At 36.0% G+C, this 27,896-nt stretch overlaps 1 protein-coding gene across 1 annotated transcript in view; it reads right to left on the bottom strand.

The window, feature by feature from the left end:
• VWDE (von Willebrand factor D and EGF domains) overlaps positions 1-27,896 on the bottom strand; it is a 383,187-nt gene that overhangs the window by 79,273 nt on the left and 276,018 nt on the right. Inside the window, exons 13-19 of the mRNA XM_087955799.1 lie at positions 27,400-27,561; positions 21,029-21,133; positions 18,017-18,131; positions 13,784-14,034; positions 12,426-12,645; positions 4,935-5,072; positions 1,413-1,565 (exon numbers count right to left, since the gene is read on the bottom strand). Of these exons, the coding sequence (XP_087811925.1) occupies positions 1,413-1,565; positions 4,935-5,072; positions 12,426-12,645; positions 13,784-14,034; positions 18,017-18,131; positions 21,029-21,133; positions 27,400-27,561 (1,144 nt within the window). The remainder of the gene's footprint in view (positions 1-1,412; positions 1,566-4,934; positions 5,073-12,425; positions 12,646-13,783; positions 14,035-18,016; positions 18,132-21,028; positions 21,134-27,399; positions 27,562-27,896) is intronic.

Raw genomic sequence — 27,896 nt, 5'->3', positions numbered from 1 at the left:
AAACTTGTGTGGCATTTATCAGGGGTGAAATTGACTTTACTTCACTGCTAGGAACACCTAGGTGGAGAAGTTTCATTAGGGGGCAAACTACACATTTCTCTGCAGGATTATATAATGAATTCCCAGAGGCTTCCTCTCCTTTGTGAGGCATCTACTGGAAGGACTGTTTTGCAATAGAGAAGAGTGGAGGAAGTCATGCTAACTCAACCCCTTCTTGCCTGATGTTTTCTCCTTTAAACTCACTCAGTCTGCTTACAAATGTGTAAGTTGTACATTTGCTTACAATATGGCTGTGGAATCACCCAGAAGGCAAAGATATTGCGAAAAAGGGCATGCAATGCATTAACCCGTAATATGATTTGTTTATCTTTTACTTTATACGTTGTTTTAACCCTGACTTTATGATGTATAAATAAGGGATATGGCTTAGTGCCATGCAAAACTATCCAAATATGATTTATTAATTAAATCAAAGTTAACCAAACCATGACCTGGTAATTGTGTGAATCCAACTAGTGATTCAAAGGGAAAAGATGGTCATGATAAAATGATATTTATTTTCTCTCTTTTCCCATTTCAGTGACTAATTTACAAAAAAGAAGAATTCATTGCGGCTTTATTATATGCAGATAATTATTCGGTTCATACACTGTGTTCAATTATGAATACGCCCACAACTGACTGGATTCATATAACATCTTAAACATAAAATAGCTTACAAACGGAATTATTTGGCTCATACAATAAAAGAGCAAGTAAGTTGCACATTTGCTTAGTGCAATGTGCCAGCGTAAGATGTTCATGGTCTGACATGCTGCTGTTTTCAAACAGACAACTTTCTGAGAAGTAAGAATGGGAAGTAAGAAGTAAGAATGGGAAAATGATGTTTTGCTTGAAGGTTTTCTAAAGATTTCATAGTCAGAAACTAGGTGACTTTGTTTAAATCTAGAAGAGTGCTATTTATGACCCCTAAGAAAGGCATGACTTATGACTCCAAACCAAAGGCTAAGACAAAAAACCCAAACCACTGACAATAGGAGTCTGGTGCAATTTCCTTTTCCTAATCAAGTTCTATTCTGAATATTTTATATTTCTTTAGTTAGTAGATGTAATCAATCTGACAAGATGGGCACATGCCAAGTGGAGCTGAGCCAGACAGGAATCTGCTCATTGCATAGCATCAACATTGCATCTTCTCAAAGAACTTTTTAAGAACCGTGGCCACAACTGATTGCCTTCCAGTTGTCTGCTCTATCTATTGTACAAACTTTTTTTTAAAAAGTTATCTTTGTGCTGTGTTCTCTCTGTTTAGATCACTGATATGCAGTGATTGCTTAGGAAAATAGTTTCACATAAGAGCTGACAGCTTGGAGCAGAACCCTTTGACACCCATCTAATTAGACTATACTTACCATGGACCTTGCTGGTATTAACATACTTAATTGCTGACAAAGTCCTTGCTTCTTGGCCTTTCTCAAGTTGTTTACTTTTGCTTGTTTTCCATTCACCTTTGATACTATGATGATTAGTAATGAAAGCTTCTATTCTGTCAGCAAAGTCTTCAGCTGCAATGATAGAGAGTGGAGGTGAAAAAAGGCACAACATTTGTTTTTGCTGTGATTATTGATGGAGGTGAATGCTAACATCATATCACGTTATCCTCCAGGTTATTTATCCCCCCAAGACAAGTGTGGAATCAGAGAGATTGAATGAGTTAGCATCTGGGATTTCATTAGAACAGGATCTCATTTAATATAGCGGAGGATCCGGAAGTAGAGGCAGACAATTCAAATGGCTTACAGAATAGTGGCAGGTGTACAGCTGGAGCAATGAGTAACACATTTGCTTGACCAAATCTAAAAGAAAATCATGCTGGCTTAACTCCATCTGCCTACCCATGGATGATTGCCAAACTATACCACACCAACTCCAGGCAGCAGCTGGCTCAAGAAGAGTACTTTGGATACTGTTGCTTGAAGTGCTCAAATAAGTAAATCAACTAAATTGTCCATCAGGGGCCATTTAAAATATTAATTTCCTCCAGTAAGTTACAGAATGAATGTTCTACTTGGAGCCATGTTTCAAAGCAATTAGCTACTGGCTAGCTTTATTGGAAAGGTATGTGTGAATATTTTAAGTCAAATTGAAGAAACAGTCAGTCATGGTGGTGCTCTGTACTTGAGTTAGTAAAAGTTTTCAAAAACCCTGGAAAATTATAGAAAGAGGAGGAAGAGGGGATTCACTGTATGTAGTTTACATAATATATCTTACATAAGCAAAAGAATTTCAATAGTCCCCCCCCCCTTTCTGGCACAATGTGATTGTTATTTCTTCAGTAAATCATACAAGTTGTTACACAACGTTATGAGTTGAAGAGCAGTTTTTAGATTAATCCCATCCACAGGAAAATTCAGATTAGAATGAAGTACTAATCATGACAGAAAAACCACTACAATCTGAAGAACAAAGAAATGTAATTCTGATGCCACTGTGTTAAATCAAATCAAATTCTTGGGTGGGAAATACTGATTTCATGGCCCAATACCTATTTTCTAGCAACAGAACACAACTCCACAGTCTCTTCTAATATCATGCTTTGGAACCGTTAGCTACTGAAGTGTATATATTTCAGTGTTGTGTTGTATTCATATTCTGCAGTCTTTGACTGATGAAAAGTTGTTTATCTTTACTTAAGACTGCTGCCACTGAGTATAGGGGTATGTTAATCTTTGGAACACATTTAAAATTTTGAGACTTTGTGGTAGATGCAGAGTTGTCATGGGAATTTGTCGATGGGGCTTTGGTAAAGACTTCTCAAGACATATTAGTAAATAAATATGATGCTACTGGTATTTTGCTTTGCAGTTTGGCTACTTTCTTTTAAAAAGAATCTCTTCAAAAATCAAATGAGACAGGTCTGGTGGACAGTAAGTCCTGAGCTCATCCATTCTACATTGCCTGTCTCTGACTTAAGAAAGAAGGACAACATGGTCTTTTTAGGTTCCTAGTGCAAAAATGACAGTATAACATTGGATATGTTAGACAGAGCATAGAAGTAGATTGGGAACTTTTCTACTTTTGCCGTAGCTTCATGATTTTCTAGCCTGCTATATAGTACATAGTATAACCTGGTTTGCATAAAGGGAGGAACCATTGTTTAAATCAAAATGAGGAGATTGGTCGATTAGTTGGTTAAGAGTAAGAGGATCTTTTCCCAACTTTAAGCCAGGCATATAAAGGCATCATATTTCAGAGCAATAATTTTTTTCAGAGCAAATGTCACTGAACATTTGCTATGAAAAAAGAATTTTGCAACCAATAACCACTTTCATTACTTCTGTAAGATAATTTAAATAAGTGATGTACAACTGCTGTATCAGATGAAGCATTTTAAAATCCTGAGAGTGTGCAAATAAACAGCCACATTTCAGTTAAGGACAGAATTTTACTTAGGTATTAATTGAATCTTCCTTTCTCCAGTCACGGTTTCTCCAGTCACGCTTAACACAAGAACACCAAAAACGCTTCAAGGTAGCCACAAATGTTCTGAAACAAGACAAAGACTAGAAAATAGTTTCTATAAGATAAAACTGTAAGCCAAGGGAAGACTGAATCAATATTACAACAGACTGTTTATGTTTTCTAGGATTTTTCAGCTCTAAGCCATTGGTTTTGTCTCGACACATAACCTGTTGTTTGTATAATGAACAAAAAAAGAGGAGGAGGAGGGAGAGGAGGAAGAGGAGGAGGAGGAGGAGGAGGAGGAGGAGGAGGAGGAGGAGCAGGAGGAGCAGGAGCAGGAGCAGGAGGAGGAGGAGGAATGTTCTTGGATAGTTCATTTAATTGTTTTCCACACTGAAGGTTAATACTCAGGTATACATGAAAATACAGAAAAACCAGGGAGGCAGTTACATCCTCGGGAGCATTCATAAATGATATCATGCATAATGAAGTAAACAGTAAACAAGTTATTGAACTTCCTCTGTAACACTCTGGGTACTTTTTTCCTTGAGGATGGGGTTAATCTAAAAAGTGCTGTTCATCTCATAAAGTTGTTTAACAATTTTTATTGATTTACTGAAGAAATAATAAACTTGTATTTAAGGGAAGAAGCAACAATTAAAAACAAGGATAATGTAAAGCAATAACGTTTAAAGTTTGGAAGGACTCTGGAGGAAAATTTAGACAATGTATTCAGAAATATATTTTCATAAAAGAGGGAAGGATAATATTAAAGCATCATTACCAAAGTTTAAGTTAACCACTAAATAATATTGGACTACATCAATGTTCTACTAACGGACTTCTACATAGAGACTAGGTCTTAATCTTTCTGTCTTCTCTGTGTTTTGGTAAGTTCTCATCTTAGGATCAGGATGACCAGAGGACAATGTTAGATGAATATTAGATCCAGTAAATTGCTACTTATTTGGCATGTCTACATTTTCTCATGCCCCTGAGTGAAGGTATTAAATGTTCTCTGTAGGCATAATCATATTGTATAAAAGTGGATAGTATTACTTGATATAGAATACAGCATACTGAAAATTATTTTTAGATAACTTATCAGGACAGCAGCATTATAGTTTTCATGCTATGATTGACCCCTTATTTCTGCATATCCTGTGCAAATAAGACTAATGAACACGCATACACATTCACATCAATATGCTTTGATTAATGCCAGTCCATCATTTATCTTATTTTCAATTCAGTTCAAATTATATCATAATTTTTCTTATTCAGCAAATTTTCATTGACAAAACCCTCCCTTTCTTTTTCTAGGTATGTTTGAATGTATCAGAGATAAACCACATATATATTTGAACAAAGATACTAATATTATACTATTTTGGCTCATAAAATTTATTTTTGGGCTGAGGCTGTTACAATTATTTCCTTAATTACTGTAACTTCAGTAACAAAATACTCACACTTGCAATTTCTACCATCACCTTTCATCCCAATAGGGCAGTTGCCACATTCAAAAGACCCCATGGTATTTGTGCAAGAAACATCAGGAAAACAAGCATTTGTTTCACATTCATTTATATCCTCTTGACAAGTATACCCTGTGGCAAAAAATAAAACTTAGATTAATAAATAGAAAGATGTTGCTACTGCTGTTTAATCCTTTGCTTAAATCTTCGTACACATTAGGCAGGCTTCCCAGAAGTAGAGTTGGTGAAGATGTTGGTCATTTGTCATTGAAAGCCCCCCAACAGATTCATCTGATGTTGCAGTTGTCTAGTTCCACTAGTGTACTGCTTCCCCAAATGTAAAACTGAATGTTAGCCACTCAAATAAAACTAATATAGTCTTAAAACCTTGTTTCATTATCACCCCTCCAGGTATAAGACATTTGTGCTGAAAATGCTAGTGGGATTTATGTAATTGTGGGCTACAAATTAATCCTCAAGTTTTAATAGCAGTTTGATTGAAAGAAAGAAAGTTTTCCATGATGGGAGTTGTACAAAACGATGTATGAATTGCAGATCCAACACTTATAAGAAAGACAGAAAGCACTTTGTTTCTTTCTTTGTTAAAAAAGATAGCTGCCCATTCTCACCAGAAGTGACTTAGGGTAGCATATAACAAATAAAGTAAAACTACAATCTAAATATATAGATAGATAGATAGATAGATAGATAGATAGATAGATAGATAGATAGATAGATAGATAGATAGATAGATAGATAGATAGATAGATAGATGGCCTTCAGCTTTGTTCGGGTATTTTCCCACGTCATTATAGTTGTGCTTTTAAAGTTGTAGCAACGTTTCAGCAGAATCTCATCTGCCATCATCAGGCTTCTGTATTGTGTCCGTCTGTGAGTCAGACTTTTACAGTGGTTTCAGATTTAAATTTGGGGCAGCCTATTGCTGTGCCAGAATGGTTTTTTCTTCATCCTGATTGGTTGGGAGTCTTGGTCTGTGTTTATTGGTCTCGGAGTTTGCTGTGTTCTGCTTGATTGGTGTCTCTAATATCTTCTGTCTGTTTTTTGGCACTCACAAACAAAAAAATCTCCACACCACAAGCCAGGCAAACACCTGGGCACAAACAGATCCCCCCTGATACTTCCAGCTCAAACACATCCCAACCAGGCACCCAGATGAAACCCAGCTTCCTAACTAATGATAGCCGTCCATTTACCCGAAGCCAAGCTGCACTAAAGGCCTCCAATAAAGCAACACAATGCTGCCAGCCAATCAAGATACAAAAAGAGCCAAAAAACAGACAGAAGATATTAGAGACACCAATCAAGCAGAACACAGCAAACTCCGAGACCAATAAACACAGACCAAGACTCCCAACCAATCAGGATGAAGAAAAAACCATTCTGGCACAGCAATAGGCTGCCCCAAATTTAAATCTGAAACCACTGTAAAAGTCTGACTCACAGACAGACACAATACAGAAGCCTGATGATGGCAGATGAGATTCTGCTGAAACGTTGCTACAACTTTAAAAGAACAACTACAATGATGTGGGAAAATACCCGAACCAAGCCGATATATATATATATATATATATATATATATATATATATATATATATATATATATATATATATATATATATATATATATATATATATATGTTTTCTGAGGTTCTCGGGTATTTGTATGTGGATCTTTGGTTATTCGGGTTTCTCGCGTAAGATTCAAAGTATCAGGCAGCGTTTGGCGAGGTCCCACTCGCCATCTTCAGGCTGGTGCTTTGGCTTAGTGCCAGTGCAAGCAGTGTCGAGCTGCCATCTCTCTATATATACAAGTGGTGGGGGATGGTGTGCTGGGCTGGTTGGCTGTGCTGCAGCCTCTTGATTGGTTGATGGAGTTGATGTTGGTATAATGGGCTGTGTAATGGCCTTTTGACAGCACAAGATCCAGGATATCTCTACAACAAAAGGCCATTACACAGCCCATTATACCAACATCAACTCCATCAACCAATCAAGAGGCTGCAGCACAGCCAACCAGCCCAGCACACCATCCCCCACCACTTGTATATAGAGAGATGGCAGCTCCGGTCACACACTGCTTGCACTGGCACTAAGCCGAAAGCACCAGCCTGAAGATGGCGAGTGGGACCTCGCCGAAACGCTGCCTAGATACTTTGAATCTTACGCGGAGAAAACCCGAATAACCTAAAGATCCATATATATATATATATATATATATATATATATATATATATATATATATATATATATATATATATATATATATATATATATAAACAATAATTATAAAAATATAATTAGTAAAAATTAAAGAATAATTAAAAAGTGAAACTATTATCTTAGGAAACAGTTATGTGAAACTATTTTCCTAAAGCAGTCACTGCATATCAACCTAAACAGAGAGAATTTGAACACAGAATATAAATAACTTTTAAAGAAAATTTCTACTTTAGAATTTAGGCTGAGGTATTTTATGTCTGAAGGCAGCGAAAAGTATAGCAACCACATATTAGATATAATAAGGGACCCACCTTAAAATATTGCTGGTTCTCTGTGACAACCCCCCCCCACTCAAGATAGATGACATAACCAGGTCTCGAGGCTCTTCCTAAACATTAACAGGGATGGAACTAGCTTAACTTGGAGAGTGGGGGAGAGAATAAGGCAAGCACCATGACAGGGAAGGTCCCTGGAAGATTTTACCCCCATGTAGAGTGCTTTACCGCAGGGGTCCCCAATCCATGGACCAGCACTGGGCCACGACATGCCAGAAACTGAGCCATGCAAATAAGTGAGGCCCTGACCACGGAATGCAGGCAGCACGTGAAACCACACCCACTCCAGCCCGCAGAAAAACCTCTTGTCCATGGAACCAGCTGTTGGTGCCCAAAAGGTTGGGGGCCACTGCTTCATGTTAGTTCAAGCTGGAGGTGACTAGGGCCAAGGAGATTTTATAACAAAAGTGCTTTTCTAAAAAAAAAAAAAAAAAAAAACCACTTGGATTTCACTTGATTTAGCAATGTATTTTGCTCTAAGGCAAAATACAAAAAGTCCCAATACGTCAAGTGATGCTACTGTGACAACGGGAGTTTGACACCCCTGCTCTAAGGTCTTATTCAGACTGCCAGGTTGTCCCATCAACAATGTGAATTAGCCAAGGGATGTTTTGGGATAGTAGAGATGGTAGGAATGATAGTAGGACAATATTACTCTGCATTCATATCTCACAATGATTACTTTGCAGAGGCAGGAATGTTTACTCAAATGACCGATTAGTTACAACAGTCATTAATATCTTTTAAAACCACTTTCATTGATAGTTCTACATTAGTGTGGTAGGTAGAATAGTTGCTTGGTATAGAGAATATTTCTAGTTTCAGACAAGGTGTGTGTGTGTGTGTATGCTTTCCTTAACACAATATACTTAATTTTTTAAGTGAAAAAAATCCAGCAATGTACTATTTCAGAATTACTTTGTCAGTAATCTGTGCTTTTAAAAAAATATTTCTATTTTTTAAACAGTGAAGTTAAAAAAAGAAAATGACTTCACCCAAAAAAAATTTTTTTTTTTGTGATTATAGAGATAGTCCTCAACTTACAAGCATTCATTTCCCAATCGTTCGAAGTTACAATAGGATTCATGACTGGTCCTCACACTTATGACCAAGTTATAATGGGATGCATGACCAGTCCTCACACTTGTGTAAAAAAAAAAGGACTGGTTACTTATGACCATTACAATATCTCCAGAGATGCATGATATAAATTTAGGCACTTGGCAACTGGCATGTGTTTATGACAACTATATTTCTTATAATTAACATTATTTCCAATGATAAATTTAATATATATTCCACTGTCTGAAAACCATTGGTTCTTACAAGCAGAGAGGGTTAATTCTGGTTCTCCTTCTACCAGCTCTCAGAATTATGTAAAAACTTTAAGCACATTCTATTTTCATTTCCCTTTATGTTAAAACACACACAAGGAAACACTACCTTTTGCATATAGTTGTATGGTAGAGAAACACTGAACAGTTTCTGAACAGATTGCTGTTTCAGTGAGGGACAGTGAGATAATTAAGAGGACTGAAGGAATATGAAAATATCTTTCTGAGCCCATCAAATATTTTCCTACTGAGCCTGATATCTCAAGATGGACTATTATATTACATTCTCAAGTCCAGTGGGGATTCAGTCAAAATATCAACTGCAGTGTGCACTTTTCCCATGATAAACATTAAACAACTAAATGAACAGCATAGGGCATATTCTAAGTTGTAGGTAAATATTAGGAAAAACAGCATGAGCATAGTGGAAAGGACTGCTTTGTTCTTGGACAATGTGGAATATTTCTGGGTAGAAAATATTTGAAGAGGAAGATTTATTGAGACATCCAATTTTTTATATGTCTAATTTCATTACATGAAAAAGGAATCCTTTCCCCCCACATCTTTGGTGAGTAAAAATCTCAGGAACAATGGATGAATTTAACCTGGTACTAAAAGAATCTCTTCAATTTTATCTATTATCTCCCACAATATTTTTTCTAAAAGATAAGTCAAAGAACTTCAGGCTTTTAGTCCAAAAGGAAGTTTTAACAATGTTCTCAGAAGACAAAAAGTTATAAAAATTGCCAAAAACTTACTGAGCTTTACTAGGAAGAGCAGAAAATGATAGCAAGCCAGGTCATATGAGTGAGTACACCTCTATTTAACCCAGAAGGCAGCAATAATGTATGAAGGAATGCTTGATTCAGGGAAACAAGTTAAAACCCCAAAAATATATAGGTGCCCGATTTTAGAGTCTTTAGGAAACAAGATTATGAAATGTAGATATGCTAAAACAGGTACTGAGACAGACAGTTCAGTATAGGAAAATGTGAACAACATAGAACTGATTAATATCATGCTTCTAACATTAAGACTTAGTTGAGGAATCTAAAATATTTATAACAATAGGAAAAAAAATAACAACAAATATGCTAAAACTATTTTCTGGACACAGCTGAGCAGATAAAAACCAGTGTGTATACAGTACTACTAGGTTGAAAACTGTAAAAAAAGATTCTTGGTACATATAATTAGAGTGGTCAAGTGTTGAAGTGAAGGTCTTAAATGTTGAATTAATCCATCCTCATTTTGGGTTCCTTCCAAACACAGATACAGATGAAGAAAATGCAAGTCAGTAATAAAAATGAAGCAGTCTGGCTACAGAAAAGTTAATCATAGGAAGATCATTTACATGCGTAGTGTAGGTCAAAAAACAAATCAATCTTAGCAAGGATTCTCTTTATTGTCCCATGTGATAGTTTCATTAAAAAAAACCAAATTGAGATAAATCTTCAGGATACTGATCTGTTATCTGTCCATGTTATAATCCTTTTGCTGGAACATATATTCAACTGTTTATGTTAATACATTGTCAGACTTGATGCAAATAAATAAGGACAACTAGTCTCTAATTGTCTATGGCCAGCTGATCTAAAATTAGTATACTTTTGCAATAGGCACATTTCTCTCCCCAGCTGTGAAAATGCACGTGCTCTTTTGGTCACCAATGCTTTCTCAATCAACATATAGCATTGAAGCAATGCAATAAATTGTGTGTGCTTTTTCCAAAGTGAAGAAATGTTTTGATAAACATGGTTCACTCTGAAGCTTGTGCTTTACATGTGCATTTGTGTTTTGCTACTGCCTCCTGTTCAGAAAGTACCCATAGCAACAAGCATATGCACTAAATACTTTGAATATCCAACAATAGATTTGGAATGAGGTCCCAAACAGGAGCACCTGTTTTGGGAAGTTTAAACCACAAAAGATGCACTCTGGGCCTGCATTCTGTGTAGATATTTCCATCACTCCTGCTCATTTTTTAATCCCTGCCTTCTCCTTGTTCCTCCTGTGCACATCTGTAATTACTATCATCCTGTCAGTGACAGCAAAATGGGATTTAGAATGCAGTGGTAGTTTTGCATGCACAACAGTGCTTCCTGCACTTTTAGTAATGAGCTTCTCTAGGGATGATATTTAAAGTGATCTCTTAAGAGCAAGTGTTTTGTTACTACTATCTGTTTGCTATCATTTGTAAAGGTGTGATGCCATAATGGTCTTGTCACTTGAGCAGTGCAGTGTTACCTGTTCATTAGATTATTGATGGTTTTCTGGGGAATTGAGACAAACACGACTTCAAGAAGCTTTATTGCTGTAACAGAATCTGCCCTGAAGTAAAATCATCTACTTCTCAGCTGGTTTTCAACTCCACTTGCATATAATTTTTCACCTGCTATTAAAATACTGAATGAAATAGGAATGCCTCTCCATCATTTCTTTATTCCTCCCCCCATTTTCCTCATGTTTGCTATTTTCAGCTTAGGAAGCAGCTGCTGAAACAATGAATATTTTATTTAAATGAACTAGAAAAGGGAGAGTGATTGAAGCAGGTGTCTTTCTTTTTTCTTAGCAGGCAATATCTTATCACTATGTTCATGTGGATAAAGAAAACAAAATTAGCAGACTAGCATCCAATGAAAATGTCAGAAAGCAATTGTTTAAATTTAAGTTTATGGGGAAATAGGGATGTTTTTTTTAAAAAAATACTGCAGACAGATACTTCACACAATCTCACAGGATTTGATTCTCATTATACTTTGACTTGAACTAACTCCTTTTAGAATTGTGAACTAGGTGGTACCCAGCTTGTAGGAGCAGAATAGGAAAAATATTGTCCCAATGTACTATTATTAGTATTACTAATTAGTATTACTATTATTAGATCTTTGATAACCACTCTGCTATTACTGTCCAGCATCAGTCTTGGGTTCCATTTGTGTCGGGCCTGTAACCTGGCACCCAACATAACCCCAATTTCAGTACCATGTTACTATTTTAGTTTTTCTCCTCCAAAAGAGCATAGGAACTCTTGGTTGTCCTTATTTCTACTTATCCTAAACACGTTCTGAAGACAAATAAAGATACTGGGTATGAGTTAACATTATTCTACCCTATACTATGGAAGATGGAAGTTCTAGTGTTAATGTTTGGCAAAGAATGGGATTTCACAAACAGGATGGATGGATGGAAATATTCATATATATATAGGTCAAGTAGGTTTATACAGTTTTAAACTATAAATAGTTTGCAAAACACAGTAGTTGAATCCACAAAACACACTAAGCTAAAATCAAATGCACCATACTGTGACTTATATTGATTGGTGGTAAACTTTTTCTTTTTCTCTCTTGAAATAACATCAGCTTATCATTTTTAGTCTTCCATTTACAAACAGCTGCCATCCAATGCTTGCCTTGCCTTGCTTGTTTTTTGGCTAGGGACCAATGCCTTTATCAAAAGAATATTTCTGCCATGATAAAATGATGATTCTCCATTTTTATTTTGAACAACACTACATATAATTGTGCCAAAATTAAATATGAAAAGAGGAGATTATAGACACAACTCACCTTTCCAACCTGCTGGACATTTGCACTTGTAGCTGTCTATTCCACCAGTACAAGAACCAATACCACATGGATTTGATTTGCAATGATTATGGCTGCTTTGGCAATGGTCCCCTTCAAATTCACTGGGACATATACACAGATATTCCCCAACACCAGGAGGGAAGTTAATGTTGGTGATGCAAGTTCCACCATTCAAGCAGCCACAAGGCTTCACTGAAATCTACAAAAGGCAACAAAGCATGCATTTTATTACTTTTACAATAAGGCTACTTATTGAAGTTCCCATGTAATGATGTATGTAAGAGTGATTTGTGGCTCAAAATGTAACAGTAACAATACTAACATTTATTCCCTGAAAGATACAAGAAGAATTTCCCAATATTCATAGATGATGAGAAACAGAACACAGGCACATGATGAATGCATAGCTGCCACTTGAAAACTAAATGTGTTCATTCAACTTTTTCCTTTCTAATATCTAATAGAACTTTTAACAATATTCTAATGCTATTATGTTCTACCTCCCCCTCCCTTCTGTAATTGACTGTTAAGAGTCAATAAACATGAAGCATCATGATATAAAGATATCACTGAACATCACCAAGGAAAAAGGACCAATTTTGCATTTGCCATTCTTAAAAGCAACTGGTTACTTAGCATAATGTATAGATTGGTCTTGACTGCTCAATGAATCTAACTCCGAGGGGCTTTGTTGCTAATACCTCCAGGTTCTGTATAAATTTTATATCTAGTGATCTGAGTTAACATTTGTTTTAAACAATTCCCTTAGCAATTATCCATACGAACCAGCCTCTTTTAGCTGTACGTTTGTTCCTCCTGTGCATTTGCATTATTAGCAAATGCTGCTGCAAAATTAATAGAACAGCTTGCTATAAAGACAAAGCAGGAAAGCATGGCCAAGAAACCAAGGTTATGGAGTAATGGTATAAGAGGCGGGGAAAACCCCTATAAAAATATTGTTGCAAATGAATTATAATTTTCCCTTTATGGCTGGTCCTTTATGTCATCATGTGTTTTTCTTCAAAGATCCACATGCATACAACAAGTTTTGAAGCAGATTAATGAACCATTAACCAGCTTGGCAAAAAAGTGGTCTTCCGGACAGCAATCAATAGAGACCCCTTTATGATTCATTGAATATACGGGATTCACTTTCTCCAGGATATTTATTAGATTAATTCATCATTACTGTCATGAATGATAACGTTCACTCATTTGAAAACAGAAGAAGTCCTAAGCTGTTTAAAGACAGTAACACGTTATTAACTATATTGGATTACCCAAGAGCTCACAAACTAGTTTTTGAAGGATTGTAGATCTCTTTCCTTCCTTCCTACCTGCACTGAATGTCTGCTTTGAGCATTGCATTCATCAGAAACCGTGAATTCAAAACTCTTCTCTTCTCCAGAATGGACCTGCCAGATGAGAAGGCCAGCAGGAGAGAGGGTGGCTTCTTGAGGGCCGGCTTCTAAAGTAAAAAACAGGGCTGATCTCTCAGGATCCACTGCTTGTAGTTGATAAACAAAAGTCTCCCCTTCAAAAGTTAGAAGCTGATTGGTTGGAGCCAGAAACACAGGTGGCAGGTTGTCTAAATTAAACAAAAAAAAAACCCAGCCAAAATTAGAGGGGTGTTACTCTAGGGAATACTCTTTTATTTAAGAAAAACTGTAAATATTTTATTGCAAATGACAAGCAATTTAACAATTCCAGCTAGTAATTTGGAAGAGCTCCGTCTATACTTAAGGGGTTAAACACATCTGATAAAATTAATACATTTACAGCGAGTGAGCTTTTATTCAGAAAAGCTGTATTTTTTTTCATTCTCTCTCCCTTTTCTAATCAACAAAACCTGTAAAGAAATTACAGAGTTGAAATGAGCCCCTCAAGTGATTATCTAATATGAGTGGAAATGCATCAACAGGTTTTTCTGGTGGGGGGAAAAAACCTCTCATCTTACTTTCATATTGCAGAAAGTGATTAACATCTGAATTTGAGTGGGGTGGCTGTGGTGAATGTTAAACTGCAATTTAAAATACAACAAATGGAAGGCCAGTTCTACAGTCATAATCTTACAAGAACTTCAGTGAGTTTAAATCTACATTTTAGGTTGTGCTTTTCTGCTGGAAATGTACCATGTGAATAAACTTTTTTAAAAAGAAGAATCAAAATAAACTGTCCTGGAAATAAATTAACAGTTTGCTGAGTTGGGGGAAAAAACCCTTTAATTTACTTATAAGTAATTGATGAACATTACTATATTGTATGATTTTTGAAGTGATGGAAGTTGATTTTATACAGTATATTATGGTCAGCTGTCAAAGATCAGGTCTTTTAGAGGAAAGTAACCCACCAAGAAGTAAAACCAGAACCAAATTTCTCTCTCTGCCAACCAGCAACTCCATTTTACAAGGATTTCAGCTGAGCATGCTGGGATCCATTCAGGTCCTCACAGTTTCCAGGTACCAATACAGCTGAATTCAAAGAATATCTCTTAGCAATGGTGTGCACTAGACTAGAGCAGGGCTGTAAAACTCATGGGCCGGATGGATCATGTGCTGGCCACACCCATATGTGATTTAGTGAAGAGGGGGGAGGCATGATACATCATGTGATGATGCCATGGTAACATAAGTTTGACACCCCTGCACTAGAGCTTCAGGAAACATCCCCTCTCAAGATGAAGCATTGGCCATCTCCAGGATCCAGCCAACCATGCCCCTTCTGATCCTATGCACATGCTTAACAACACGTGAGACAACATGTTAGTAATTGCCTTGTTTACTTCATCAGATTCTGATTAAGCCAAAAAGAATCTCAGTTAACATGGCAAGTCGCCAGCATGGACTCTGCCAATGAAGGGGCAAAACTTTCAGGTAATTGAGCAAGTTTCTCAACAAAGTTTTATGCAAAATAACTGTAGTGTTTGGTGGAAAATTTATCAGCAACCGCCTTCCCATAAAGATATTCGCCACCCCAAAAGCATCCATCCAACATAAGAGAAGTGTAGATGCTTTCCCTCCTAGATTTGAACTCATACTTGTACATTGCTTCTCCAGGCCCTGCTCATCCCTGACCCTGGCACTAAGGACTTAGAAGAGCAAATTTCTATGAAGGCCACATTGGTGACCTTGTTCAACCATGTTTGATAATACATGCCGGGTTCTTCTGCCCATCCACTACCAAACTGTATCTTACACACTTTTATTACTGATGGACCTTTGTTTACTTTTAGCATTTTGATAACAAGGTCACATAAATCAGTCACCAGGATCAGCCCCTCCCCCTCCAAGGTTGGAGGAAGAGAGATTGCATTTTCCCATTGGAGCAAGGGATGTAGCCCAAACTGCAGAATTCAGAAAGGTAAAATTTAATGTTCAGAATAAATTCAGAGTCTTGGAATATAAAATAGGATTTTTCCAGACTTTCTCATTTATAGCTAGTTTTATGAGGTAGACTCCGTTTGAATACTTCGAAACAAATTTCCCCACATTTCTCACTCATCCTCACCCTCAGGCTAATTTGCTTTTTATGAGATAGGCTGTCTACTGACTTGCTTGCTGCCATCCTTTCCATTCCTTTCCCAGTCTCCTCACAGACTCTTAGAAGACTACAACTCTCTTGGCCTACCAAAACTGAGCTCCTGACAGTCTTCAGAATGATTGTGGGAGGCTTCAAAAGAAACAAGAGAGCAGATATAAACAGTACAGAAAAGGTTAATCTACTGGCAACACAGTCAAGGTGGCAAGAAATCCGAGAAGTAGCATCCTGAATCATTCAAAGTGGTTGTCTTATTTAATTCACTATAAATGAGGCTTGGACATTCCTCAGGTAGTTTCAAAAATTCTGCATTAATCACTAGACTAGCTTTAAAGATCAAGGAAGCAAGAACTGCACGGAACTAAGGCTGCATTAAATACAGTATGTTTCACTGAATGTGTAGTTCTTGCTTTCTGTATCAGCAAGGCATAGACTGATGGATTGAGTACACTTACCAATCTTGAGAGGTTTGCATTTGCAATCTGGCAGTGGGTCTCCAGCTCTCTAATCGTTTCCTCTTACTATCTACCACAAATCAGCTAGGAGCTTCCATGTCACAAGGCTCCTAATTTTCTACACAGGCAATTCTTACTTAGCATCCAAAATTGGGAGTGGCAACTTGGCCCTTAAGCAAACCAATTGCTAAGTGAAACCATAACTGAGTTTATTATCTTTCTTCAGCTTTGCTTTGCTTTATAAACCTGCAAAGGTTATAAATGGAAACCTTTACATTACCATTGTAATGGTAAACAGTCAATAAACAAACACCAGCTGCATCTATTCCAAGAAATGGCTTTTAACACTTTTACCGAATCAATCCAATCAACAAAAAAAGAGAATAGAGGAGAAAAGAACCCAAGGACAGGCCTACAGCCTGCCTCCATTCCCAGGACATGGCAGCTAATATATCCCAGTGTTAAAAACCTTGACTTTTCTACCACCAGCCCCATGATATGATCCAGGAGATCAAGTAGGACTGCTGCTAAATTGTGGGTATAATAGAAATAGCCCTGTTTGTCACTAAAGACCCATGGTGGCATAGAGGTTAGGGTGCAGTACTGCAGCTACTTCTTCTGCCTGCCGTTTGCCTGAAATTTGGCAGTTCTAATCTCACCAGGCTCAAGGTAGACTCAGTGTTCCATCCTTCCAAGGTCGGTAAAATGAGGACCCAGATTGTTGGGGGCACTCTATAAACAGCTAAGAGAGGGCTGTAAAGGCACTGTGAAGCAGTATATAAGCCTTATTGCTATTGCTAAAGCCCAATACTTATTGAGAAGATATCTGGAGCTTGGAATCCATTTTGCCTCTCTGGCAAAAGAGTGATTAATAGAATAGAGTCTCATAATAGTCATATTATTACGCCGTCTTCGGTCTGACTTAAGCATGGTATATAAAATCATACATTGCAATGTCCTACCTGTCAATGAATACTTCAGCTTCAACCATAACAACACAAGAGCACACAATAGATACAAACTCAAAGTAAACCGCACCAAACTTGATTGCAGGAAATACGACTTCAGCAATAGAGTGGTCAATGTCTGGAATACTCTACCCGACTCTGTAGTCTCTTCCCCAAACCCCAAAAACTTTAACCTTAGACTGTCTACCATTGACCTCACCCCTTTCCTAAGAGGTCTGTAGGGGGCGTGCATAAGCGCACCAACGTGCCTACCGTCCCTGTCCTATTGTTTCTCTATTCTTTTATTTTTTTTTTTCTTATATATACCCATTTCATGTATTTACAACTATGTATACACTTATACTTATTATCTTGGAAACAATTGACAAATCAAATAAATAAATAAAAATAAATATTAGAAAATGAACACCTCTATAGAATGACAAAGGTCTAAACTGCTTGGCTTTGCAGAAATCAGGATGTCCTTCTCCAAAGATAATAATTTTGTAGCCTGGATAAATATTAGAAATATACACTATCTACTTGTCCAAACCAAGAATATACTCAATCACTCAAAGAATGCATTTTGATCATAAATAACACCTGATTTTATAAGACCCAAAGGACTTACTTTCATTGATAGACCAAGTAAATTTGAAAAGTGATGGCTCACAGAAAAGACAAGAGCTGGTGAGACTAGGCTCACCCTTTGCATGGCACAAGCCATCTATTTTGCATGTATTTTCCTGCCAGGAATAAAAACAAAAATGAGCTGTTAGTCACTTGAAATAGTATATCATATTTATTTCTAGCAATCTTAACTTCATGCCTATTATCCATGCCTGGTTTTCCCTACTCAGGAATTGATTGGCTTCTGGGTTCCCAGTGTTTTTGATTGATTGATTGATTAATCTGCTTTTATTATTTTTACAAATAACTCAAGGCTGTGAACATGTCAGGTAAATATCTTCAAAATGCCTGTGCATGGCCTGAAAGGGCCTTTTTTGGTTTTGTGTCTTTGTCGTGGCCAGTGCAAATGGACCTCATCCAATAAATCAGAGGGAAGTGGTGGTAGGGATTCTATGTGGTTTCTCAACCATCTTTATTTTTATTCCTCCGACTTAGATGGTTAAAAGAAAAAAGTTGAAATAAAAATATACAATTTTCTCATGATTTTCTTCAATTTCTCTTTAAATGAAATTACGATTATTTTGGCTATAACGTCGTACTTAATTGTATATTAATTACAAAAATGTATTTATCAAGTAATTGAAACATAAAAGCCATAGTATTGATATCTTTCTCCACTCAAAGTCCTTGATAAAGGAAAAAAAATTGCACATTTTGACTCATTTAAACAAACTAGGGGTTGGGATGGGCAGAGAGGACTGTAATTCTACAGTAGTCCGAGATCTTGAGTTTAATAATTGTTACGGACAGTATGTTAGTTCAAACAATATGATATGCTTCTAACTGAGAAATGTTCTTTTTGATTCTTTACAGCTGTCTTCCTAAGTTGTTATTTCCTGCAGAGGTGTCAAACTGGCGGCCCATGGGCTGGATGTGTCATGCACAGGCCACGCCTACCCCAGCTCCACAAAGGGGAAAAACATCATGAAACTTCACATGACGGCAATGTGATGCTGCTAGTTTGACACTTGTGTCTTAAAGGATCATTATTTGATCCAGGGTTCTTTGTTTCTAATAAATCCAAGAGACTTTCCATTTTTAAAAAAATAAATTAAATTTTTATGCCACCCATCTCCCCTGTAAGCTGACTCTGGGTAGCTTCCATGATTACTGAGAATATATTATGAAGTACATTAAGCAGCCACAGACAATACACGTAGGAAATTATCTACATCTGTATTCCCAGTGTAGCAAGTAAGTGTGCCAAAGTACCTACATAATACTTTTTGGGTACCTGCCAGATCCTGCCTCACCTGACCTGGTCATTTACATGTTAAAAAGGCCCCATACATTTTTGATCGGTATGGCAATTATGACCAATCATAAAATGATTGGTAGATGCAGCCATTGCTTTGTTTGAAACTAAAGGATTCCTGCCTTAAGGTAAATTAGTTCAAGAACAAACTCTATGTCAACTAAACTTCTGGCTAGACTATAGTAGCTAAACCACTGAAATTTGCAAATCTAAAGACAGGCATGCAATGTTAACACCACATTCTACTCTTAGTTTCAAATTAAATTATGGTAGCCCTTTTAATACAGAAAAATCAGTGTAGGGCAGTTCTGAGAGAAGCAAATCTAGCCAAACTTGCATGTATAGTATACTCGAAGGCAATAGCTATAGAAGCAATAATTAGAACATTGCCAGTAAATCTGAGCTAACTATTGGGACTCTGTCACCATGTATTATAAAAGAAAAAAGCTGCTTGATAACACCTTCCCAGCAAAAGTTATATATCAATAAGAACTTTTTATTTCACATAAAAGATAATCTCAGAACTTTCATTATTTTTTCATTCCTACTAACTTCCATTTTCAGCAGATAACTGCTACATTTTGTATGGACATTAAGTAATACACTTTGAAAAACAGGCTTGTATAAGATGTGTGGTTGTTTTTTATTTATTTATTTATTTATTTGATTTGCCAATTGTTTACAAGATAATAAGTATAAGTGTATACATAGTTGTGAATACATGAAATGGGTACATATAAGAAAAATAAAAGAAGAATAAGAGAAACAATAGGACAGGGACGGTAGGCACGTTGGTGCGCTTATGCACGCCCCCTTTTCTGCTACTGATGTAAAGAAATGGAGTGTGTGTGTGTGTGTGTGTGTGTGTGTGTGTGTATGTTTTCTTATGTTTTTGCGGGTATTTATATGTATGGTATTTAGGTTTCTTCGGGTATTTTCCCACGTCTTAATATTTGTGCTTTTATTATAGTGATGTTTCGGCAGAATCTCATCTGCCATCCTCAGGTTTGTGTATTGGGTTCTTTTTAATCTTGTGTGTTAGGCTTGGCAGCCATTTTTTATTTGAATTTGGTGCTGGCTTTCTGCTTTATTTGAATGGCTTTTTCCTCATCCTGATTGGCTGGGAGTCTAGGTCTGTTTTTATTGGTCTTTGAGTTGCTGTGTTCTTGATTGATTGGCAACATTGTGTTTTGTGCATTGGGGTTTCTTAGTGCAGCTTGGTTTCTTGTGAATGACCAATAATTATTTATTAGGAATCTAATAATTATAATAATTATCGGCCATTCACAAGAAACCAAGCTGCACTAAGAAACCCCAATGCACAAAACACAATGTTGCCAACCAATCAAGAACACAGCAACTCAAAGACCAATAAAAACAGACCTAGACTCCCAGCCAATCAGGATGAGGAAAAAGCCATTCAAATAAAGTGTGTGTGTGTGTGTGTGTGTGTGTGTGTGTGTGTGTGTATCATGTGTGTGCGCGGGCACACGTGTATGTGTATATAAACATACATATACATATACACGTACACACACACACACACACACACACGTACACACACACACATATATAGCTGAACAATAAACAAATCTGGTTCCCTGAGACTTGTCTAGTCACATCATTCACTTTAGGAAGCTGGAGGGTTAAGAAGAAGATGGATGTTCACTGCTACACCTCTAAGTGTTTTGAAATTACCTTTAATTTGCAAAGCCCATTTTGATTGGATTTGCAATCCTGACAGAGTCCATCATACAAGGTCAGAACTTTTGAATTGCTATACTGGAATCCATCATTAGAAATCTAAAAAAGAAAAAAGAAAACACAAAAATATATCATTTTGTGTGATCCAGTTCCATGTAGACATTGTCTGTACATTCTAAATATACCCCTGAACTAAATGTCTCCCAAGAAGATAAATTAAACCACTTGTGAGTTACTTTCCAGCAAGCTAATAAATCACTGGATGCTGCACACTGAAAAGCCATTCATTTATTACCAAAATCTTTTTTTTTTCTCAGATCATATCTGGGGTTTCTGATAATTGTGTCCTTTGTTAAATCTGTTCCTGTAATTTTTTTTTACTCAAATAGACACAATTTTGAACAATAAATCCTGCTCCAAACTGACTGCAGTCCATAAAAAATTTACTCAAGGGAAATTTTATGGATGTCAACAGCATTTCATTGAGATTGCTTCAAAGCAAGACAATGCTGTTGGGTAGATTGTGTCCTCTGTTCCACTCAAGATAAATTTATATTCCTGAGATATTAATTCGTTCATAAAATGTCACAACTTGAGCAAACATTCTGTAAAAGAAGTTTCTCTTACATGTGTTTCCTATAGATAGAGGAAGAATACATTTAACTGGAGACAGAGTAGTAGATACAAGAAAAAAAAAGATCATTCTGTACTTGGCACAGGATTCAAACTATAATAGGTCAATTATGTAAGTTAATTTTCGAAATTGTATTTGTTCCAAAATATTTAACCACATGCATTGATAAATTCTTTGTTAGGCATGAAAGATCAGGTCCACAAATGAATGTCCTATTAAATTGATTTATTGTTCCTCATGCCTGTACACAGGAATATTCTCAACTAACAGTTTGCACCTGCTAGGAGTTAGATAAATGTCAAATGAATTCAAGGGGAGTTGATGTTGAGGTAATTCCCCGTTAGGAGAATGAGCGCATACAGGGAGACGTAGTGAGAGAAGTGTTTGAATAATACACACACAGCACACAGATACACTGTAACAGTAAATGTAGGCTTTTACTTCCAGAAACTTTTAAACAAAGTTCAAACAAGCAGTCCAAAGTCATTCACAGGTAAGATCAGTCAGTTTTTAGTCCAGGGATAATCCAATAACAAAGTCCAGTATCATAAACAGTTCGGTATCAGACTTACATTAAATCCAGGAATAGCAGTCAATTAGGAAAAATGGAGGAATGGCAATACTCTCCAACAGAAGGAAAAAAAGAGACTCACTGAGACTTCTCTCTTCTGAGACTAAGACAACCCAGGTTTCTGCCTCCATCTTATGGCCGTTTGAGAAACCACACCCAATTACACTTTTAGGATTCTCTTAAAGAGACAGTATTAAAATGTCTATCCTGGTTTATATATTGTCCAACCCAAATGGCTGTTAGATAGCTTACATTCCTAACAGTTGATCTTAGCTCACTTGTGACTACTTTGAGATTCAAGGCTGATCCCTCTTTTAAGTCCACCCCCACACCCCTGTCTCTTTTCCCCTTACATTTTCCCCCACTATCTCATGTCATCATTTGCTCTTTTGTTCAAATATATAATGATAGTAATGGTATTATTATTATAAGCAATGAACTTTATTAGGTAGGCTTTTCTTGTTTGCCTCTTGTGAAAACAGATGGGGATATCAAATTCAGATTTTGACATGAAAGGTAGAATTGCATTTTAAGCTGCATAATGTATTTTACATTCAATGGCAATATATTTCATATTCTATCACTATATCTATTGTAAAATAGATACAAAGGATTAAATTTGTACTTGGAATATAGAATGTTGTTCTGAATGTGCACACTAGCTTTCCAAAAATGGATAATGTCAGTATTTTTTTAAAATTTCAAATATACTTTTGCAACTATGTGAATTTCATGTAGCCTGAGTGTTTTAGTAATTATGGAAGATAAGCCAAGCCTTTTGCATTGGACAAAAATGGAAGGAGACCAAATGCAGTTGCAAATAGAAAATGAACTTTTGAATTGGAACCTGTTTTTCGCAGGACACATAGACAGCTATGACCAACCACCTAAATTATGTTTTAACTATCATTTCTGCTCATCCAGTGAATAGCTCAAACTTTTTGTTTGTTTTTGTTTGAATTAAATCTGCCAGAAATAGCTGTATGACTTCATTTTTCTTGCTGTATGTAGATTGTGTTGTGTGACAAACACAAGTGATAAAACAGATGTGATATGACCTTTCCATGTGTGTCACAGAATGCAGATTATTGTCATCAATCACCCATTTTGCTAGATCTCACTGTGGCCTATTAATTGGAGCATGAAGTTGCCTTTGCTGAATATGTGTTGCATGAAGCAATGTTTCCCCTAGGTTTTGTAGAATTTATCTGTGTTAAGTCACAAATATTCATCCAAAATTATCCTGGTTTTGATACATTTTGTTAGGATGATTTTATCTATGACGAAACAGTCAAAGGTTGGACAATTCTGCTCGTATCAATAAACATCTTGCCCATATTGTGGAAGTAATGCAAGTTTCTCTCTTTTGACTTTAACAGAAGATTGATGAGCAGCAGGAGGAGAATCAATTGCTTTAATCATTACAAATGTTTTATGTAATCCTTTTAACTGTGCTATGATATAACACAGTTAACCATGATATATTTTACTCTTAGATTTATCTATGGTTTCATACTGTGGCCAATTTGTATGTGCAATGAAATCAGTTGTTTCTAAATAAAACTTTAGAGTGTTCTGCATTGTCTCAGTCTACCCCAGGTGATTGTTGCCAGACAAGATAAGCTGCACTTCAGAAGCATATTGTCAGAAAAATAGGCTTACAGTATGAAAAATGTCTGTTTGCTTCAGACTCTCACCATGTAATTCCTTTCCTTTCCCCTAATCAATAGGCTAAGAGGCAAGATGTTTAATTAGAGCTGTCAGAAGGTAGAGGGATTAAAACTCCCAGCAAGTCCATCTAGTTGTACAATTGCAACTCAATTTATTAGTACATAATACATTCAGTTGGCATTGCATTGAATTTGTTTCCATGTGCTCTTAGAACACAATGGGATTATATGTAGGAAATTTAAATCCTGGCTAGGGGCTACTTGGAATGAAGCCCTATATTCTGCCCTTGATAAGAGTCGGTCTCTAATACAGAAGTCAAGGTCCAAGGTAATGTCAGTATAAAAGTGATGGAAGTATTGCAAATATCTAACATGAAGAACAGGTTGTAATCCCAAGCAAATCAAACTTGAAATGAATATTAGCTTAACATTCAACTGTTTTGCAGGCAAAAGCAGACCGATCGTTCTTAATGCAATTTTTTCCTCAATTTCTTTCTTTAACCAGCACCCCCAAGACTATTATTTTCTCAGTGCAGCTCTAATGATCAAACCAATGAACATAAATAATGGGTAGAATACCAGGAGCCTATTTGAAATAAGATATTCAAATGACACTCAATTTTTTTCTTTGCTGTTCTTTGTGTTTTTAAGTTTGTTTTATTTTATAACAATGTAGGTACAAAAATGGATTGGTATAGCTTTGAAAGCTAAGAGACATAATAAGAAATACACATCTTAACTGTTTTTATTTGTTGATTATGTAATATACACTCGTGTGTATGTGTGTGTGTGTATAAATATTTACCTATTTCCTTTCCTATAATTCAAGATAATGTGCATAACCTTTCACTAATATTCTCATATATCCTCCTAACAACATGGGGGTAGATGAGACTAAGAAACAATGGGTAGACCTGCATTTTTGCAGGAGAAACAAATGGGAAAAGCTGCTCAAAAGGATGGAACTTGCTTTAAAAATCTATTATTATTATTATTATTATTATTACTATTATTATTATTATTATTATTATTATTATTATTATTATTATTATTATTATTATTATTATAAATAATTTCCAGTGAGATGGTTGTTGTTTGCCAGATATTTGTGAAAAGCAAAATGAAAGGACTGAATTTGAGATTGATAGAACACAGTTATGGGATTTATATTTTAAATAAGATCACATTTAATCCAGGTGAATTGCATCCAAATGTATAGAAAACAATTGCTGAAGGTCTAGTGAAATATCCTATGACATTCTCATTAGCAAACTAGTCCAATGCAGGGTAGGTGATACAATATCTACTTCAATACAACATGGTTCAAAAATTGTTGAAGATCAATGGATCTTCAACAAACTGAAGCGAGATATCTGGTAGGTAGGTCAGTCTTGGATCCTGTACTCATCAACTTATTAATGGAGGTGGAAAGGTATAAATAAAAGCAGAAATAAGATTTTTAAAGTACAGCAAGGACTTTCACAGTGTTGGAGCCAAAATAAATAAGGAATGCTGAATGTTCTTTCTGCGCCATCTCAGAAAGCTCAAACTGCCCAAGGAGCTGCTGATACAGTTCTACAGAGGAATTATTGAGTCTATCATCTGCACCTCAATAACTGTCTAGTTTGGTTCTGCAACCCAACAGGACAGACACAGATTTCAGAGGATAATTAGGACTGCAGAAAAAACAATTACTACCCACCTGCCTTCAATTGAGGGCCTGTATACTGCATGAGTCAAAAAGAGGGCTGTGAAAATATTTACAGACCCTCACATCCCGGACATAAACTGTTTCAACTCCTTCCCTCAAAACGATGCTATAGAGCTCTGCACACCAGAACAACTAGACACAAGAACAGTTTTTTTCCCCAAAAGCCATCACTCTGCTAAACAAATAATTCCCTCAACACTGTTCAACTATTTACAAAGTGTACACTACTATTACTGTTAATCTTCTCATCACTCCTTATCACCCATCCCCTCCTTCTTGTGATTGTAGGACTGTAACTTGTATGATTTGATTGTTGATTGTACCCTATGACTATCATTAAGTGTTGAACATTATGATTCTTGATTCTTAATGAATGTACCTTTTCTTTATGTATACTGAGAGTATTTACACCAAAACAAATTCCTTGTGTGTCCAATCACACTTGGCTAATAAAGTATTCTATTCTATTCTATTCCTATTCCTATTCCTATTCTATTCTATTCCTATTCTATTCTATTCTATTCTATTCTATTCTATTCTATTCTATTCTATTCTATTCTATTCTGAGTTGTTTTAGATAACAATACATATTGATACAACACAACCACACAGCTTTGGAGCCTATCTAACAATGTTGTAATTGTCTGAATGTTAGTACTAAAATGAAATACTGACAAAAATAGAAATACAAGAATACTTCAGTCTGCATACACTGTAATTGCTGTGTGAAACTTTCTATCTCGTTCTAGTTCTCATAGCATTTCACTCTTCTTTCTCTGAGAGAAAATTGAAATGCAGCTTTGAAATATACTTCTATAATTACATCAAAAGCTATTTTATTTTTATCTAAACACATAATGAGCCCCTTTGAGTTCAGTGGCACTTTTCTGAACAGACATATTTAGATTACCTCTTATTTAGATGAGAGTTACAAAACTCAGTATTGAAATTTATAAGAAGCAAACAAAAATAGCACTTCTAAAGACACTCTGCCTTTAAACATTATCTTGCCACTTGACAGTCATTTTTTGTGACACAATTACGTGGGTGGTCATGTTGGTACAAGCTTATTATCAGCAAAGTTCAGTATATTGCACTCACATATACACATATCTATGTATGCAAGCCCCTATGTGGTCAGCCTAAATCTATACCAGAAATCATTAGTTTTCCAGGTATTATCACATGATTTTTCCATGAGGTCAGGGAATTTAAAAAGTGTAATTCTAAAATGAACTCCTTTTGAAGAAATGCTTTGATCATCAAATTACAAATCACAGCTAAGATTATTATGAGTAGCATGATGCCTGTGAGTGTCATGTGGGTGACCCTGGATTGACTTGATTCAGTCACTGAATCATGGCAGGAATTCCCAGTAAGTCCTATGGACACCAAGCACTGCTATCTTGCATTCAATTTGGAACATAGGAGAATTCCCAGATGCATAATAGAAGCTTAAACAATTCATCAATTATGGCCCAATCAAGATTTCAACCTGTGTCCCTAGAAATAAAATGCAGTTATCAGCAATTGATTCATCTATTATACCAACTGAGAATAATTACTAATAATACTAACTGTATTCTGCACTTTGAGAATAAAATTAATGCAATGCTATAATTTGTGGTATTCCTTTGTTTCTTTACTTAATATTAGTCAATACTAAAAATCTTTGGTTTCTACCTTTCTTGTATGGGGATTAGCAGAAAAGGCTAAATTTGCTTCCAAAGTATAAAAAAAATTAAAAAATTATTTACTAGTACCACAAGCAATTCCTACTTTCACTTGCCATCTTGCATATGGTTCGATATCAAACTTGAAATGAAGATTTTCTGTTCCTGTGAAGTTCAGAAGAGGGATTGAGCATTCAACCACTGTCAGATTCAAAAACGTTGCCTTTGTAATTTCGTGTTCTCTGGCTATCCATTCACCATGGTGATACTACAGGAAACAGAGCAATAAGATGTTAATTAATTATTGCTGGTCTTTATATACAAATATTTCAAATGATCCCTATGTATTTTAAGATAGGTTGTAATTAGGGGAAAACCTGTAAGAAAAAATGTGTTCAATGCGTAGTAGAAATTATTAAAGTAAATAATGGATTTTAACATGTTATAATCTGAACGAAATAAATGGAACATGATAGATATAATGGAACATATGATACATTTGGATATTGTATTGTGCTTTACTTTTATATGGAATGAAAGACCTCCTGATATTAAACTTTTTACAAGAGAAAATATGTAACAATAATTTTAAATCCCATAGAA

The sequence above is a fragment of the Notechis scutatus genome, chromosome 1 (genome assembly GCF_049901735.1).
Source record: "Notechis scutatus isolate UNSWTSFEM ecotype Mainland chromosome 1, rNotScu1.2, whole genome shotgun sequence".
NCBI classification, from domain to species: Eukaryota; Metazoa; Chordata; class Lepidosauria; order Squamata; family Elapidae; genus Notechis; species Notechis scutatus.
The sequence above is the reverse complement of the archived record's forward strand: the minus strand, read 5'-3'. Positions and strand labels throughout refer to the sequence as shown.